General features: G+C 48.1%; 1 protein-coding gene across 6 annotated transcripts in view; it reads right to left on the bottom strand.

Moving 5' to 3' along the window:
• EIF4B (eukaryotic translation initiation factor 4B) overlaps positions 1 to 16,777 on the bottom strand; it is a 520,800-nt gene that overhangs the window by 258,381 nt on the left and 245,642 nt on the right. For 3 of the 6 annotated variants that reach the window (XM_069230641.1, XM_069230643.1, XM_069230640.1), the window contains exons 9-10: positions 15,700 to 15,934; positions 15,038 to 15,132 (exon numbers count right to left, since the gene is read on the bottom strand). In XM_069230641.1, coding sequence (XP_069086742.1) covers positions 15,038 to 15,132; positions 15,700 to 15,934 — 330 coding nt within the window. Of the gene's footprint in view, positions 1 to 15,037; positions 15,133 to 15,699; positions 15,950 to 16,777 lie in introns of all 6 variants that reach the window. The other 3 variants (XM_069230644.1, XM_069230642.1, XM_069230639.1) reach the window with 1 other exon arrangement.

The following is a 16,777-nucleotide window of genomic DNA, read 5'->3' on the forward strand; positions in this document are numbered from 1 at the left end:
TTCTTTCACAAATAAATTGTACAGCCCATCATAATCATTTACACCATTTCCTTGAATCCAACCATCTAGTGTTTTTACTGAGTAGTCTACAAAGTCAACCCAGGTCTGGCTCGAGGATTTTTGAGCCCCCCTGAATCTAATCCTATACTCCTCAGTGGAGAATCCAAAGCCCTCAATCAGGGTACCCTTCATGAGGTCATAAGATTCTGCATCTTTTTTATAGAGTGTGAGGAGTCTATCCCTACACTTTCCTGTGAACATTTCCCAAAGGAGAGCACCCCAGTGAGATTTGTTCACTTTTCTGGTTTCACAAGCCCTCTCAAAAGCTGTGAACCATTTGGTGATATCATCACCATCTTCATATTTAGTTACAATCCCTTTAGGGATTTTCAACATGTCAGGAGAATCTCTGACCCTATTTATGTTGCTGCCACCATTGATGGGTCCTAGGCCCATCTCTTGTCTTTCCCTTTCTATGGCTAGGATCTGTTTTTCCAAAGCCAATCTTTTGGCCATCCTGGCTAACTGGATGTCCTCTTCACTGGAGTTATCCTCAGTGATTTCAGAGAGGTTGGACCCTCCTGTGAGGGAGCCAGCATCTCTGACTATTATTTTTGGAGTCAGGGCTTGAGAAGCCCTGTTCTCCCTAGATAGGACTGGTGGAGGGGATTCTTCCTCCAGTTCACTATCATCTTCCTCTGTGTTATCCACAGAGGGGTTGGCTCTATCATACTCTGCCAACAGCTCCTGGAGCTGTGCTTTGGTAGGTCTGGAGCCCATTGTTATTTGTCTTATGTTACAGAGTGACCTTAGCTCTCTCATCTGGAGATGGAGGTAAGGTGTGGTGTCGAGTTCCACCACATTCACATCTGTGCTAGACATTATGCTTCTAAAAGTTGGAATACTTTTTAAGAAACTAAACTGGTTCTAGAATCTAATTCAAACTTTTACAAACTTTTAAACTCTAAAAGAAATGCTAACAGGGACTAACACAAGGCCCTAGCAGGACTTTAAAGAATTTAGACTACTTTTCAAATTGCAAAAATCAATTTCTAATGACAATTTTGGAATTTGTTGTGTGATCAGGTATTGGCTGAGTAGTCCAGCAAATGCAAAGTCTTGTACCCCACCGCTGATCCACCAATGTAGGAAGTTGGCTCTGTATGTGCTATTTCAAAGTAAGGAATAGCATGCACAGAGTCCAAGGGTTCCCCTTAGAGGTAAAATAGTGGTAAAAAGAGATAATACTAATGCTCTATTTTGTGGTAGTGTGGTCGAGCAGTAGGCTTATCCAAGGAGTAGTGTTAAGCATTTGTTGTACATACACATAGACAATAAATGAGGTACACACACTCAGAGACAAATCCAGCCAATAGGTTTTGTATAGAAAAATATCTTTTCTTAGTTTATTTTAAGAACCACAGGTTCAAATTTAACATGTAATATCTTGTTTGAAAGGTATTGCAGGTAAGTACATTAGGAACTTTGAATCATTTCAATTGCATGTATACTTTTCAAGTTATTCACAAATAGCTATTTTAAAAGTGGACACAGTGCAATTTTCACAGTTCCTGGGGGAGGTAAGTTTTTGTTAGTTTTACCAGGTAAGTAAGACACTTACAGGGTTCAGTTCTTGGTCCAAGGTAGCCCACCGTTGGGGGTTCAGAGCAACCCCAAAGTTACCACACCAGCAGCTCAGGGCCGGTCAGGTGCAGAGTTCAAAGTGGTGCCCAAAACGCATAGGCTTCAATGGAGAGAAGGGGGTGCCCCGGTTCCAGTCTGCCAGCAGGTAAGTACCCGCGTCTTCGGGGGGCAGACCAGGGGGGTTTTGTAGGGCACCGGGGGGGACACAAGCCCACATAGAAATTTCACCCTCAGCGGCGCGGGGGCGGCCGGGTGCAGTGTTAGAACAAGCGTCGGTTTCGCAATGGAAGTCAATGAGAGATCAAGGGATCTCTTCAGTGCTGCAGGCAGGCAAGGGGGGGGCTTCCTCGGGGAAACCTCCACTTGGGCAAGGGAGAGGGACTCCTGGGGGTCACTTCTGCAGTGAAAGTCCGGTCCTTCAGGTCCTGGGGGCTGCGGGTGCAGGGTCTTTTCCAGGCGTCGGGACTTAGGTTTCAGAGAGTCGTGGTCAGGGGAAGCCTCGGGATTCCCTCTGCAGGCGGCGCTGTGGGGGCTCAGGGGGGACAGGTTTTGGTACTCAGTCGTAGAGTAGTCCGGGGGTCCTCCCTGAGGTGTTGGTTCTCCACCAGCCGAGTCGGGGTCGCCGGGTGCAGTGTTGCAAGTCTCACGCTTCTTGCGGGGAGATTGCAGGGTTCTTTAAAGCTGCTCCTTTGGATAAAGTTGCAGTCTTTTTGGAGCAGGTCCGCTGTCCTTGGGAGTTTCTTGTCGTCGTCGAAGCAGGGCAGTCCTCAGAGGATGCAGAGGTCGCTGGTCCCTTTGGAAGGCGTCGCTGGAGCAGAGTTCTTTGGAAGGCAGGAGACAGGCCGGTGAGTTTCTGGGGCCAAGGCAGTTGTCTTCTGGTCTTCCTCTGCAGGGGTTTTCAGCTAGGCAGTCCTTCTTGTTGTTGCAGGAATCCAGTTTCTAGGTTCAGGGAGAGCCCTTAAATACTAAGTTTAAGGGCGTGTTTAGGTCTGGGGGGTTAGTAGCCAATGGCTACTAGCCCTGAGGGTGAGTACACCCTCTTTGTGCCCCCTCCCAAGGGGAGGGGGTCACATCCCTAATCCTATTGGGGGAATCCTCCATCTGCAAGATGGAGGATTTCTAAAAGTTAGAGTCACCTCAGCTCAGGACACCTTAGGGGCTGTCCTGACTGGCCAGTGACGACTCCTTGTTATTCTCATTATTTTCTCCGGCCTTGCCGCCAAAAGTGGGGGCCGGGGCCGGAGGGGGCGGGCAACTCCACTAGCTGGAGTGTCCTGCGGTGCTGTGACAAAGGGGTGAGCCTTTGAGGCTCACCGCCAGGTGTTACAGCTCCTGCCTGGGGGAGGTGTTAGCATCTCCACCCAGTGCAGGCTTTGTTACTGGCCTCAGAGTGACAAAGGCACTCTCCCCATGGGGCCAGCAATATGTCTCTAGTGTGGCAGGCTGCTGGAACTAGTCAGCCTACACAGACAGTCGGTTAAGTTTCAGGGGGCACCTCTAAGGTGCCCTCTGTGGTGTATTTTACAATAAAATGTACACTGGCATCAGTGTGCATTTATTGTGCTGAGAAGTTTGATACCAAACTTCCCAGTTTTCAGTGTAGCCATTATGGTGCTGTGGAGTTCGTGTAAAACAGACTCCCAGACCATATACTCTTATGGCTACCCTGCACTTACAATGTCTAAGGTTTTGCTTAGACACTGTAGGGGCACAGTGCTCATGCACTGGTACCCTCACCTATGGTATAGTGCACCCTGCCTTAGGGCTGTAAGGCCTGCTAGAGGGGTGTCTTACCTATACTGCATAGGCAGTGAGAGGCTGGCATGGCACCCTGAGGGGAGTGCCATGTCGACTTACTCATTTTGTTCTCACTAGCACACACAAGCTGGTAAGCAGTGTGTCTGTGCTGGGTGAGGGGTCTCTAGGGTGGCATAATACATGCTGCAGCCCTTAGAGACCTTCCCTGGCATCAGGGCCCTTGGTACCAGAGGTACCAGTTACAAGGGACTTATCTGGGTGCCAGGGTGTGCCAATTGTGGAATCAAAAGTACAGGTTAGGGAAAGAACACTGGTGCTGGGGCCTGGTTAGCAGGCCTCAGCACACTTTCAATTCAAAACATAGCATCAGCAAAGGCAAAAAGTCAGGGGGTAACCATGCCAAGGAGGCATTTCCTTACACTTGGTCTGCCTGCTTCTATGTTGTCCTTCCCTAATAAGTGAACGGTTTGTAAGTTGATCCCTTGTGATATACCCCATTTCCATATTTCTTGGGCTAGTCTGCTCAGGGTAAAATATTTTGTGCCCCCTTGTTTGCTCAGAGAGAATGTTGTTGTTGTTGTATTGTTGGTTTGGATTAGAACTGTTTTTTATGATACTTATGTTTGAAAGGCTTTCAGGGCCAGAAACACTGTCTTCATCTCTAGGAAATTGATGTGCTTTATTGCATCCGTTTTGGGGATGATATTTTTGTGATTTATGCTGAACACTAACCCCCTTAGTTAGTAGTAGTAGGGTTGTGATCACTGTTTGGGTAGCCCTTTGACATTTTTCTTTGGTATGTGCCTCTATCAGCCAGTCGTCCAGGTAGGGGTATACGTGAATCCCACTACTCAGGGATGGTGCGACTGTTGCCAAGCATTTTGTGGAAACCCTTGATGCTGACTATATTCCAAAGGGCAAGACTTTGAATTGATAGTGAATCCCTGCGAGGACGAATCTGAGGTACATTTTGTGTGCCTGGTTTACCGGTATGTGCAGACAGGCGTCCTGTTGGTCTATGGTTGCCATGTAGTCTAACTTTTGCAGGAGTGGGAGTACCTCCTTGTAGGAAGTTGGCTCTGTATGTGCTATTTCAAAGTAAGGAATAGCATGCACAGAGTCCAAGGGTTCCCCTTAGAGGTAAAATAGTGGTAAAAATAGATAATACTAATGCTCTATTTTGTGGTAGTGTGGTCGAGCAGTAGGCTTATCCAAGGAGTAGTGTTAAGTATTTGTTGTACATACACATAGACAATAAATGAGGTACACACACTCAGAGACAAATCCAGCCAATAGGTTTTGTTATAGAAAAATATCTTTTCTTAGTTTATTTTAAGAACCACAGATTCAAATTTAACATGTAATATCTTGATTGAAAGGTATTGCAGGTAAGTACATTAGGAACTTTGAATCATTTCAATTGCATGTATACTTTTCAAGTTATTCACAAATAGCTATTTCAAAAGTGGACACTTAGTGCAATTTTCACAGTTCCTGGGGCAGGTAAGTATTTGTTAGTTTTACCAGGTAAGTAAGACACTTACAGGGTTCAGTTCTTGGTCCAAGGTAGCCCACCGTTGGGGGTTCAGAGCAACCCCAAAGTTACCACACCAGCAACTCAGGGCCGGTCAGGTGCAGAGTTCAAAGTGGTGCCTGTAAGGAAATGCCTCCTTGGCATGGTTGCCCCCTGACTTTTTGCCTTTGCTGATGCTATGTTTACAATTGAAAGTGTGCTGAGGCCTGCTAACCAGGCCCCAGCACCAGTGTTCTTTCCCTAACCTGTACTTTTGTATCCACAATTGGCAGACCCTGGCATCCAGATAAGTCCCTTGTAACTGGTACTTCTAGTACCAAGGGCCCTGATGCCAAGGAAGGTCTCTAAGGGCTGCAGCATGTCTTATGCCACCCTGGAGACCTCTCACTCAGCACAGACACCCTGCTTGCCAGCTTGTGTGTGCTAGTGAGGACAAAACGAGTAAGTCGACATGGCACTCCCCTCAGGGTGCCATGCCAGCCTCACTGCCTATGCAGTATAGGTAAGACACCCCTCTAGCAGGCCTTACAGCCCTAAGGCAGGGTGCACTATACCATAGGTGAGGGTACCAGTGCATGAGCATGGTACCCCTACAGTGTCTAAACAAAACCTTAGACATTGTAAGTGCAGGGTAGCCATAAGAGTATATGGTCTGGGAGTTTGTCAAACACGAACTCCACAGCACCATAATGGCTACACTGAAAACTGGGAAGTTTGGTATCAAACTTCTCAGCACAATAAATGCACACTGATGCCAGTGTACATTTTATTGTAAAATACACCCCAGAGGGCACCTTAGGGGTGCCCCCTGAAACTTAACCGACTATCTGTGTAGGCTGACTAGTTTTAGCAGCCTGCCACGAACCGAGACATGTTGCTGGCCCCATGGGGAGAGTGCCTTTGTCACTCTGAGGCCAGTAACAAAGCCTGCACTGGGTGGAGATGCTAACACCTCCCCCAGGCAGGAATTGTCACACCTGGCGGTGAGCCTCAAAGGCTCACCTCCTTTGTGCCAACCCAGCAGGACACTCCAGCTAGTGGAGTTGCCCGCCCCCTCCGGCCAGGCCCCACTTTTGGCGGCAAGGCCGGAGAAAATAATGAGAAAAACAAGGAGGAGTCACTGGCCAGTCAGGACAGCCCCTAAGGTGTCCTGAGCTGAAGTGACTAACTTTTAGAAATCCTCCATCTTGCAGATGGAGGATTCCCCCAATAGGGTTAGGATTGTGACCCCCTCCCCTTGGGAGGAGGCACAAAGAGGGTGTACCCACCCTCAGGGCTAGTAGCCATTGGCTACTAACCCCCCAGACCTAAACACGCCCTTAAATTTAGTATTTAAGGGCTACCCTGAACCCTAGAAAATTAGATTCCTGCAACTACAAGAAGAAGGACTGCCTAGCTGAAAACCCCTGCAGAGGAAGACCAGAAGACGACAACTGCCTTGGCTCCAGAAACTCACCGGCCTGTCTCCTGCCTTCCAAAGATCCTGCTCCAGCGACGCCTTCCAAAGGGACCAGCGACCTCGACATCCTCTGAGGACTGCCCCTGCTTCGAAAAGACAAGAAACTCCCGAGGACAGCGGACCTGCTCCAAGAAAAGCTGCAACTTTGTTTCCAGCAGCTTTAAAGAACCCTGCAAGCTCCCCGCAAGAAGCGTGAGACTTGCAACACTGCACCCGGCGACCCCGACTCGGCTGGTGGCGATCCAACACCTCAGGAGGGACCCCAGGACTACTCTGATACTGTGAGTACCAAAACCTGTCCCCCCTGAGCCCCCACAGCGCCGCCTGCAGAGGGAATCCCGAGGCTTCCCCTGACCGCGACTCTTTGAACCTAAAGTCCCGACGCCTGGGAGAGACCCTGCACCCGCAGCCCCCAGGACCTGAAGGACCGGACTTTCACTGGAGAAGTGACCCCCAGGAGTCCCTCTCCCTTGCCCAAGTGGAGGTTTCCCCGAGGAATCCCCCCCTTGCCTGCCTGCAGCGCTGAAGAGATCCCGAGATCTCTCATAGACTAACATTGCGAACCCGACGCCTGTTTCTACACTGCACCCGGCCGCCCCCGCGCTGCTGAGGGTGAAATTTCTGTGTGGACTTGTGTCCCCCCCGGTGCCCTACAAAACCCCCCTGGTCTGCCCTCCGAAGACGCGGGTACTTACCTGCAAGCAGACCGGAACCGGGGCACCCCCTTCTATCCATTCTAGCCTATGTGTTTTGGGCACCACTTTGAACTCTGCACCTGACCGGCCCTGAGCTGCTGGTGTGGTGAATTTGGGGTTGCTCTGAACCCCCAACGGTGGGCTACCTTGGACCAAGAACTAAGCCCTGTAAGTGTCTTACTTACCTGGTTAACCTAACAAATACTTACCTCCCCTAGGAACTGTGAAAATTGCACTAAGTGTCCACTTTTAAAACAGCTATTTGTCAATAACTTGAAAAGTATACATGCAATTTTGATGATTTGAAGTTCCTAAAGTACTTACCTGCAATACCTTTCGAATGAGATATTACCTGTAGAATTTGAACCTGTGGTTCTTAAAATAAACTAAGAAAAGATATTTTTCTATATAAAAACCTATTGGCTGGATTTGTCTCTGAGTGTGTGTACCTCATTTATTGTCTATGTGTATGTACAACAAATGCTTAACACTACTCCTTGGATAAGCCTACTGCTCGACCACACTACCACAAAATAGAGCATTAGTATTATCTCTTTTTGCCACTATCTTACCTCTAAGGGGAACCCTTGGACTCTGTGCATGCTATTCCTTACTTTGAAATAGCACATACAGAGCCAACTTCCTACAGTGCCCAAAACGCATAGGCTTCAATGGAGAGAAGGGGGTGCCCCGGTTCCAGTCTGCCAGCAGGTAAGTACTTGCGTCTTCGGAGGGCAGACCAGGGGGGTTTTGTAGGGCACCGGGGGGGACACAAGCCCACACAGAAATTTCACCCTCAGCGGCGCGGGGGCGGCCGGGTGCAGTGTTAGAACAAGCGTCGGGTTCGCAATGGAAGTCAATGAGAGATCAAGGGATCTCTTCAGCGCTGCAGGCAGGCAAGGGGGGGCTTCCTCGGGGAAACCTCCACTTGGGCAAGGGAGAGGGACTCCTGGGGGTCACTTCTGCAGTGAAAGTCCGGTCCTTCAGGTCCTGGGGGCTGCGGGTGCAGGCTCTTTTCCAGACGTCGGGACTTAGGTTTCAGAGAGTCGCGGTCAGGGGAAGCCTCGGGATTCCCTCTGCAGGCGGCGCTGTGGGGGCTCAGGGGGGACAGGTTTTGGTACTCACAGTCGTAGAGTAGTCCGGGGGTCCTCCCTGAGGTGTTGGTTCTCCACCAGCCGAGTCGGGGTCGCCGGGTGCAGTGTTGCAAGTCTCACGCTTCTTGCGGGGAGATTGCAGGGTTCTTTAAAGCTGCTTCTTTGGATAAAGTTGCAGTCTTTTTGGAGCAGGTCCGCTGTCCTCAGGAGTTTCTTGTCGTCGTCGAAGCAGGGCAGTCCTCAGAGGATTCAGAGGTCGCTGGTCCCTTTGGAAGGCGTCGCTGGAGCAGAGTTCTTTGGAAGGCAGGAGACAGGCCGGTGAGTTTCTGGAGCCAAGGCAGTTGTTGTCTTCTGGTCTTCCTCTGCAGGGGTTTTCAGCTAGGCAGTCCTTCTTGTTGTTGCAGGAATCTAAATTCTTAGGTTCAGGGAATCCCTTAAATACTAAATTTAAGGGCGTGTTTAGGTCTGGGGGGTTAGTAGCCAATGGCTACTAGCCCTGAGGGTGGGTACACCCTCTTTGCGCCTCCTCCCAAGGGGAGGGGGTCACATTCCTATCCCTATTGGGGGAATCCTCCTTCTTCAAGATGGAGGATTTCTAAAAGTCAGAGGCACCTCAGCTCAGGACACCTTAGGGGCTGTCCTGACTGGCCAGTGACTCCTCCTTGTTTTTCTCATTATCTCTCCTGGACTTGCCGCCAAAAGTGGGGGCTGGGTCCAGGAGGCGGGCATCTCCACTAGCTGGAGTGCCCTGGGGCATTGTAACACGAAGCTTGAGCCTTTGAAGCTCACTGCTAGGTGTTACAGTTCCTGCAGGGGGGAGGTGTGAAGCACCTCCACCCAGAGCAGGCTTTGTTTCTGTCCTCAGAGAGCACAAAGGCTCTCACCGCATGAGGTCAGACACTCGTCTCTCAGCAGCAGGCTGGCACAGACCAGTCAGTCCTGCACTGAACAATTGGGTAAAATACAGGGGGTATCTCTAAGATGCCCTCTGTGTGCATTTTTTAATAAATCCAACACTGGCATCAGTGTGGGTTTATTATTCTGAGAAGTTTGATACTAAACTTCCCAGTATTCAGTGTAGCCATTATGGAGCTGTGGAGTTCGTTTTTGACAGACTCCCAGCCCATATACTCTTATGGCTACCCTGCACTTACAATGTCTAAGGTTTTGCTTAGACACTGTAGGGGCATAGTGCTCATGCACATATGCACTCACCTGTGGTATAGTGCACCCTGCCTTAGGGCTGTAAGGCCTACTAGAGGGGTGACTTACCTATGCCACAGGCAGTGGGAGGTTGGCATGGCACCCTGAGGGGAGTGCCATGTCGACTTAGTCATTTTCTCCCCATCAGCACACACAAGCTGGCAAGCAGTGTGTCTGTGCTGAGTGAGGGGTCCCTAGGGTGGCATAAGACATGCTGCAGCCCTTAGAGACCTTCCCTGGCATCAGGGCCCTGGGTACCAGGGGTACCAGTTACAAGGGACTTACCTAGGTGCCAGGGTTGTGCCAATTGTGGAAACAATGGTACATTTTAGGTTAAAGAACACTGGTGCTGGGGCCTGGTTAGCAGGGTCCCAGCACACTTCTCAGTCAAGTCAGCATCAGTATCAGGCAAAAAGTGGGGGGTAACTGCAACAGGGAGCCATTTACTTACACTGGGGGAACTTGAATGGGAGAATTAGTGCTTAACACGCTGTGCTCTATTATAGCCTAGGTAGGAATTAGTCTATTGATTCTAGTGACAACATGGTAGTGTTATTTCTATGCTTTACTCTCCTTGTCACAATTTTAATCTTAACATGCTATATCGTCCTGTTATTGCAACACACGCTTTGCTATCTAAGATGAAGCCGCTTCATTAAAATCTTACTGAAACATACACTGCCTCGGTTGGTCATTGTGTAAATGAGACTAATGTAACTGAGAGAAACTGATGACACCTGAGTGACCACGGCTTCCCCGAGAAACCATTTATGTCATGCACTCAGCTGCCCAATCGTCCCTGCCCTTGGGTAGAGATGAGGCACTGCTAGTTAGCCGAAGTAAAACCCGGATTGGAGCGACAGGTGTCACCGGCAGTGGGCCAGACTCAGTCTCCCACACCGCAGGCGATTCTGTCACTCGAAATCCAGTAGTTTCATTAGGATAATGAGGCCTATGCGACACCCTCAGTCGGTGATATCTTCTAGAAAATAAACCTCAATCCTCTGATTTGTTCAATGTTGTGTCAAAAAAAACATCACAGCTACTCCTTTTGCTTCCAGACCCAAAGGCGGAAAAAAATCTGAAGATGGCTACTACACACAGGAACTTTCAGAGTGCCATCTGACGTCATGCAGGGGACGGTCCAAAGACCAAATGATGGGCAACGACACTTAAAAAGAAGAAAGAAGAGAGAAAAAAAAAAAAACAATTGTGGACCCTTCCACGAGGGGGCAGAATAATGTACAGGATGAGAATCCAGAAAAGGATTCATGCTGCAAAACATCCCTTTAAGCATGGGCCGATACTAGGTGCCCCTGTGTTGAGAATAAGGTTTTCAAAAAGGAAATCCTCTTCGAGGCTCTCTATGAAGCTGTACACCATAAAATGTGGCTGCCCTGTAGGAAAGCACTCTTTTTGGCATGGTTAGCCCCCACTTTTTGCCCGGTTTCTGAGGTGGCTTTGACTGGAAGTGCACTGGGTCCCTCCTAACCAGGTCTGCGGTACCAGATTTTTCCCCAAAACTGCAGGTTTTTTTGCACAATTGTCACACTTTTGCCCCCACTGAAGCCCAAAGTGTGCCAGGTTCCCTATCACTGCATGTGCCAGGTGTAAGTCACTCCTAAGGCAGGGTGCATCAAGGGACGTGAGAGCACATATGCACGAGCAACTATGGCTCTGCTATGTCTAGGTCGATTCTGAGACCTAGTAAGTGAACAGGGAAGCCATTTTAAATGCATGTGCTGGACACCGGTCATCACGAGTTGCACAGCTACATGATGGTTTCTATGAATCCTGGGATGGCATTGATAGGCCCCACTTTTTGCCCAGTTTCCCCAAGACTGCACAGTTGTTTTGCAAAATTGGCATACTCTTTTGCACCCACTGTAAGCCCCTAGTAAATGGTACCCCTGGTACCTAGGGCCTTGGGTACTAAGTAAGGTGTCTGGGGGCTGCAGCACCTGTTGTGCCACCACTAGGGACCCCTCACCAAACCCACACAGTGCTGCCATTGCAGACTGCATGTGTTGGTGCAGGCTAAATTGAAAACACGACCTGTCACACACCCTTAAGTGTGCCAGATTCCCTATCGCTGCATGTGCCAGGTGTAAGTCAACCCTAAAGCAGGGTGCATATCAAGGCATGTTTGAGTCAGCACTCTCGAGGACGTGAGGCAAAAACCTGCACTGGGCGGAGGTGTTATCACTTCACCCAGGCAGGATGGAAATTTCAGGGTGGGAAGCTTCAAAGGCTTAACTACCTTTGTAACACGACCCAGGTCTCTCCAGAAGGTAGAGGTGACCGACGTCCCTGTCCTGACTCCACTTTTGGCAGCAGCAGGGGTGGGATAATTAGGCAGATTAGGAGGTGTGCCCACTTAATGTCAGTCCCATCCCTAAGGTGGATGAGCTTAAGAGGACGCTATTTTAATTCCTACATCTTGTTTCAAAGGAATTATACTACTATTGTTAGGGTTATGCCCACTTCTCAGTGGAAGTGGTCACAGAAAGGGTTAGTCACCCTAAAGATGGGCAGGCCATTGGCTACCACCTGGCACTCCCTGTAACGCCCCTAAATTGAGTATTTAGGTGGCACCCTAGAACTCAGATCCTGACGAGCTACAAAGCAAAGGACAAATAAGAGTAGCCCCTACAGAACAGAACAAGAAAGGAAGACTTGGAACCAACCCCTCCGGCCTGTCTGCTGACCTCTACAGACTCTGACCAAAAGACTCATCCTGCAGCTGAGTCTGCAAGAAACCAAGGAGGACTGTCTACCTTCTACAAAGACTCAGACTTCGGTGAGCAGCGTAACTGCTCTGCAACAAAGTTTCAAGAAAGGACTCTGCATCCCCTGGAACAGCAAGGACCTGACACCCGAAGTGACCTCTACACCAGAAAAACACAACCTGAAGTAAAGCCAACCAACGGTGCCAGCCCAGTTCCCCAGCTGTTTAGAGTCCAAGTCCACTTAGGTTTCACCCCTCTTGAACTACCCCAAGTTGCCTGCAGGCTCCCCTCTCCTGCAGCTTAGTGGCAAGAGCAAACCAGACACCTCCAGCAACCACTGCACCCGTTGCCCCTGATCCCATCTGAGTTGAGTCACTGGTGCCAGCGGCGTCCCCCGGCTACCCTGACCTCGAGTCCACCCTAGGTCCACCCCTGCCAGACTCCCTAACGACACATGCAGCCTCAAGACACAGGACCCCCGGACCGCGAGCGCTACTGGATGAGAAAACCTGACGCCTAAAGACATCCCTGCTTTCCTCACTACGTGGGCACAGGAGAAAGGGGACCAAAGATGCACCTACATCCTTGAGCACCCCAAGTCTACCACCAACCTGCTTACTGTCCCTGACTGACTTCATAGAAAGAGCCTGCAGCTTGTCACGAGTTCCAGCTCACACAGTGAACCAATGGGCACCCAACACCTTACTGCACCCCTGCACCAAGCCGCCACCGTGCTGCCCAGTGTGGCCTGTTTTGGTTCTGATCAGTGCCCATTACTTACCTTTACTCTCTGACCTAGATGTCATAAGTTGTTGCTAACCCCGTGTTTGCTGAACATGGTTTTCCTCCATAGGATAACATCAAGAGAACTCTGTAAATTGCAATAAGTGTTGATTTCTGAAACTGCAAAGTATATATGCATAAAAGTCTACTTACCCGATTACGAAGTTCTTGGGTATGAAACCTATATAAAAAGGAATTGCTATTTTTCTAAATTGTTCTCTAATTTATTAGGAGTGTGTGCCTCATTTATTGCCTCAGAGTACAACAAATGCTTAGCACTACCCTCTGATTAGCCGAACTGCTCACCCACACTACCACATAACAGAGCATTAGTCTATCAATGTTTGCCTCTGCAAAACCTATTGGGGATCCACTGGACGCTGCACAGTGTATTTCATTTTAACGGACTGTACAGAGAGCCACCTTCCTACCTTCCCTAGCTATGAGTTCCTGGTAGGTCATGGAATCATCAGAAGTGATGGACATGCTGAGTACAAATATGGGTCTGTGTCTAATGGAGGATCAAATCTTAAGAATCCCAGGGGTCGGTGAATGGTGGTATATGAAAAGAGTCATCCCTGAGGGAAGGTATCTAAGGGATTTGCATCAAACTGTGGTGAAGATGGCAAGTGGTAGTGGAGGTGGTGGAGGTAGTGGAGGTGGTGATAGTGGTGGAAGAGACAAAGGACTGGTAGCTTTGTCAATTTTTTCCAACTTTGATGGAAAACAGTATTTTGGACGGTGGTGGAAATGTAGATGAAGGCTTCGTTAGAATCTGTCCACTTTTTGGCTGGATCTGTATTTGCTGTAGAGTCCAATTTCTCATGTAGCTTATGGATAACTGGCCCCACTAACGTGTCAATGGTGTTTTTGGGTGTCTACCTGGAAGGTTCTGAGCTGAGTGTGCTTCGGCACAGAGGCCATGGACGGGTGGCTAGCACCTGAGGCCGTCAGTGTCCGAATTTGTTTCCTGGTGCAGACCATGGCCTACAGGCAGTGGTGGTCCGAAGGCCTCTTGTTCTGGAGTCGTTTGTTTTTTGTAATGTTTAAACAAAGGCTGAGGCGCAGGGGGGTACATTACTCACTGTGCAAGTCTCCAGAGTGACAGTGATTTTGAACTCTGGGTCAAAATCTGAACTGGCTACGACAGAAAATGCCTCCTCTTCTGCTACCAAAGCCTGTGGCTGTTGCTCCTCACCGACTTATTGATGCCCAAAAAGATCAGGTGTGTTCCGCTGCATTTCAAGCTGACTTGCTCAATGGTCTGAGTGTCTTCAAGTGGAATGCGTGACGTGACAAAGTGGGCAGAAAATTATTGTTGTCCATTCCATTACCAGGAGGGCATTGTATGGCGATCCGGCTGGAGACTGAGTTTGGAGGCCTTGAACGACGATGCCCTCTGCGAGCCACGTCAACTCAACAGTTGTACCCCCCCCGACATGTAGATAGAAGAAATGCAATTGATAACAATAATCAATGAGAGTAGATTTGGAACCGAACGAGATAATCTACGGTCTCGACCCAGAGTGCAAGCACACACATCTGAACCAGACTGCGGAGAGAAAACAATTTAACAAAGAAGTCGATGCCCACACGCATGGAGCTGGTAGGGGTCCACTTAAAGTCAAAACTAAAATGTATTTTTTTTAAATGGGACTCAGAAGTGAAGAGAGGTTTGTTTAATAAACAAAACAGCAGAAAGGAGAGAGGTGGGTAAAGCAAAAAAAAAAAAAAAGAGCTGTGGGAGACAAATATAGAAAGTAGGGTGAGTAGGAGAGACATCACATCAAGTGAGAGCTAAACTGCAAGAACACACAAACACTTCCAGTGTTAAAAGCAAAAGGAAAAGGTAGTTCCCTGAGAGTAAGTAACAAAAGTGTAAAAATCATCCACTTGAAAGGGTGTTAAAGAAGCTATGCTCCAGTGGGCCGACAAATGCCAGAAGAGGAAGTAAAGCCATTAAATGAGTAATTAAATGAAAATGACAAGAAAGCCAACCCATGATAAGCAGTTGGCTGACCAGAAGCAAGCTAATAGCTAAAACCTTCTGTAAGCCAAACATAAAGACACCTTCTGTTTTAGTGAATTTGGAGTAGCAAGGTGTATAGGTAATTTCAACTACATCCAGTTCTACTTACTTCGCGAAGATGTTCCTGTGCTACCAGTCTGAGAGGACTCGCTGCCTGTCCTGGATCGCTCTTGGGTGTTTTCTTCACTGCGCCAGCTCGGGTGTCTGTGGTCAACAGGAAAATGCGGGGTCACAGAACTTACAAAATGCTTCACCCAAGAGCATTACAAGGCGTCTAAGTCAATTTTAAATTTGCTTTTTTGCGAGCCATTAAAACAAAATCCACATTTTCCCCTTTGCTAATCTGTAGATCATAGCCTGAAGTAAAGCAACCTACAAATATTTTAGTTTTTACCCAAATAATATACTTCACTTTATTTTAACTGTCCAACTTTTCCTGTGCTTCTTATTAAGGTCTACAACCTTATCATGGGATCCCAGTCTTCCAACTTAAAGAACATTTAGGTCAACACAAATCAAAAGTTACCTTTCATAAAGAACAATGCCACATCATTCAAATAATTTTGAGAGCAACTAATAAATTAGGTGCTGCAATTACCGTTGGTCTTTAGGAGGTGAAGCTCAGGTATCCATTTTCTCTCTCAGACCATAAAGCCTTCTGAATTACTGCTATATGTGCCCCTTCTGAACTGTATCCCTTTTGCTACCCTTGACTTCATATCCCTCCACTGGATACATATACTTTACCCTGCCTCAAATGCTTTTTTCTACCTTTCTCTAGGTTTTCTTTCTAATCTTGGGCGCTCGTCATCCAGATGGCGTGTTAGTTTCTCCTGTTCTTTCTGTAGCCGCTCCTCTACTTCCCGTTCCCTGGCTGCTGTGTCCACTGGCTTTGCTGCACCAAAAATGGAAGCAGCCCGGCTTGAGGCTGTGGACCCTCCAGACGAATCTGGCTCCTTGGGCGCTGTTCGAGGTTTTAGTACTAGTTTGGGTCTTTGAGTAGGGCCTGCATCGGAACCATCAAAAATACAAAACAAAAACAAGATAAATTTACTGCAGTCACTTAACAATCAAGACTCCATTCCCCCGCATCCAGAAAAAAAAAACACATTAGAAGCCCAAGCTTTGGCACACCCAGCAGCTATGGCATATCAGATATACAGATGATCTGGAGCTGCAAATCTGTAAGTAGAAAGGAAGGGGTTTTCAACTTATCCAGTGTCCCTATGTTTCTAACATTACACTGTATTAATGCTCATATTAAGACAAGCATGCATACAGGACATTAGTTTAAAACATAAGCTGAGGGGGGTAAAAGTTGACAACTGTAGAGGATTCAAGTGTTAAGTGTAAGAAACTGGGTTGCTGCTTGACTGGGGGTGAGCCTTGTTCAAGCAGCGGCCACAATCCTTGTCAGGATGAGGCACAAGCCAAACCTAAAATAACTTGTGCTCACCCTTCTAAAAGCTAGTAGTAAGCAGTCAGGCTTAACTTCGAGACAATGTGCAAAGTATTTGTGCAAAGTTTGAGAGAATAATAAGGTGAAAACACCACACAAGAGATCACACACCATATAAGAAAAATATATGTTTTTATTAAATAAACCAAGACCAAAATGACAAATATTCAATCAGTAGAACTGAAGATATGCAGGTTTTAAGATTTCAGTGGAAACAGCACTTTATGAAAATGGCCCTTGTTGCAGTCACCCCCCCCCCCTTTTTGCCTGATATTGATGCTGACTTGACAAGAGTGTGCTAGAACCCTGCTAACCAGGCCCCAGCACCAGTGTTCCTTCACTAAAAATGTACCACTGTTTCCACAATTGGCACACCCCTGGCACACAGAT

Source organism: Pleurodeles waltl, chromosome 4_2 (assembly GCF_031143425.1).
Source record: "Pleurodeles waltl isolate 20211129_DDA chromosome 4_2, aPleWal1.hap1.20221129, whole genome shotgun sequence".
NCBI classification, from domain to species: domain Eukaryota; kingdom Metazoa; phylum Chordata; class Amphibia; order Caudata; family Salamandridae; genus Pleurodeles; species Pleurodeles waltl.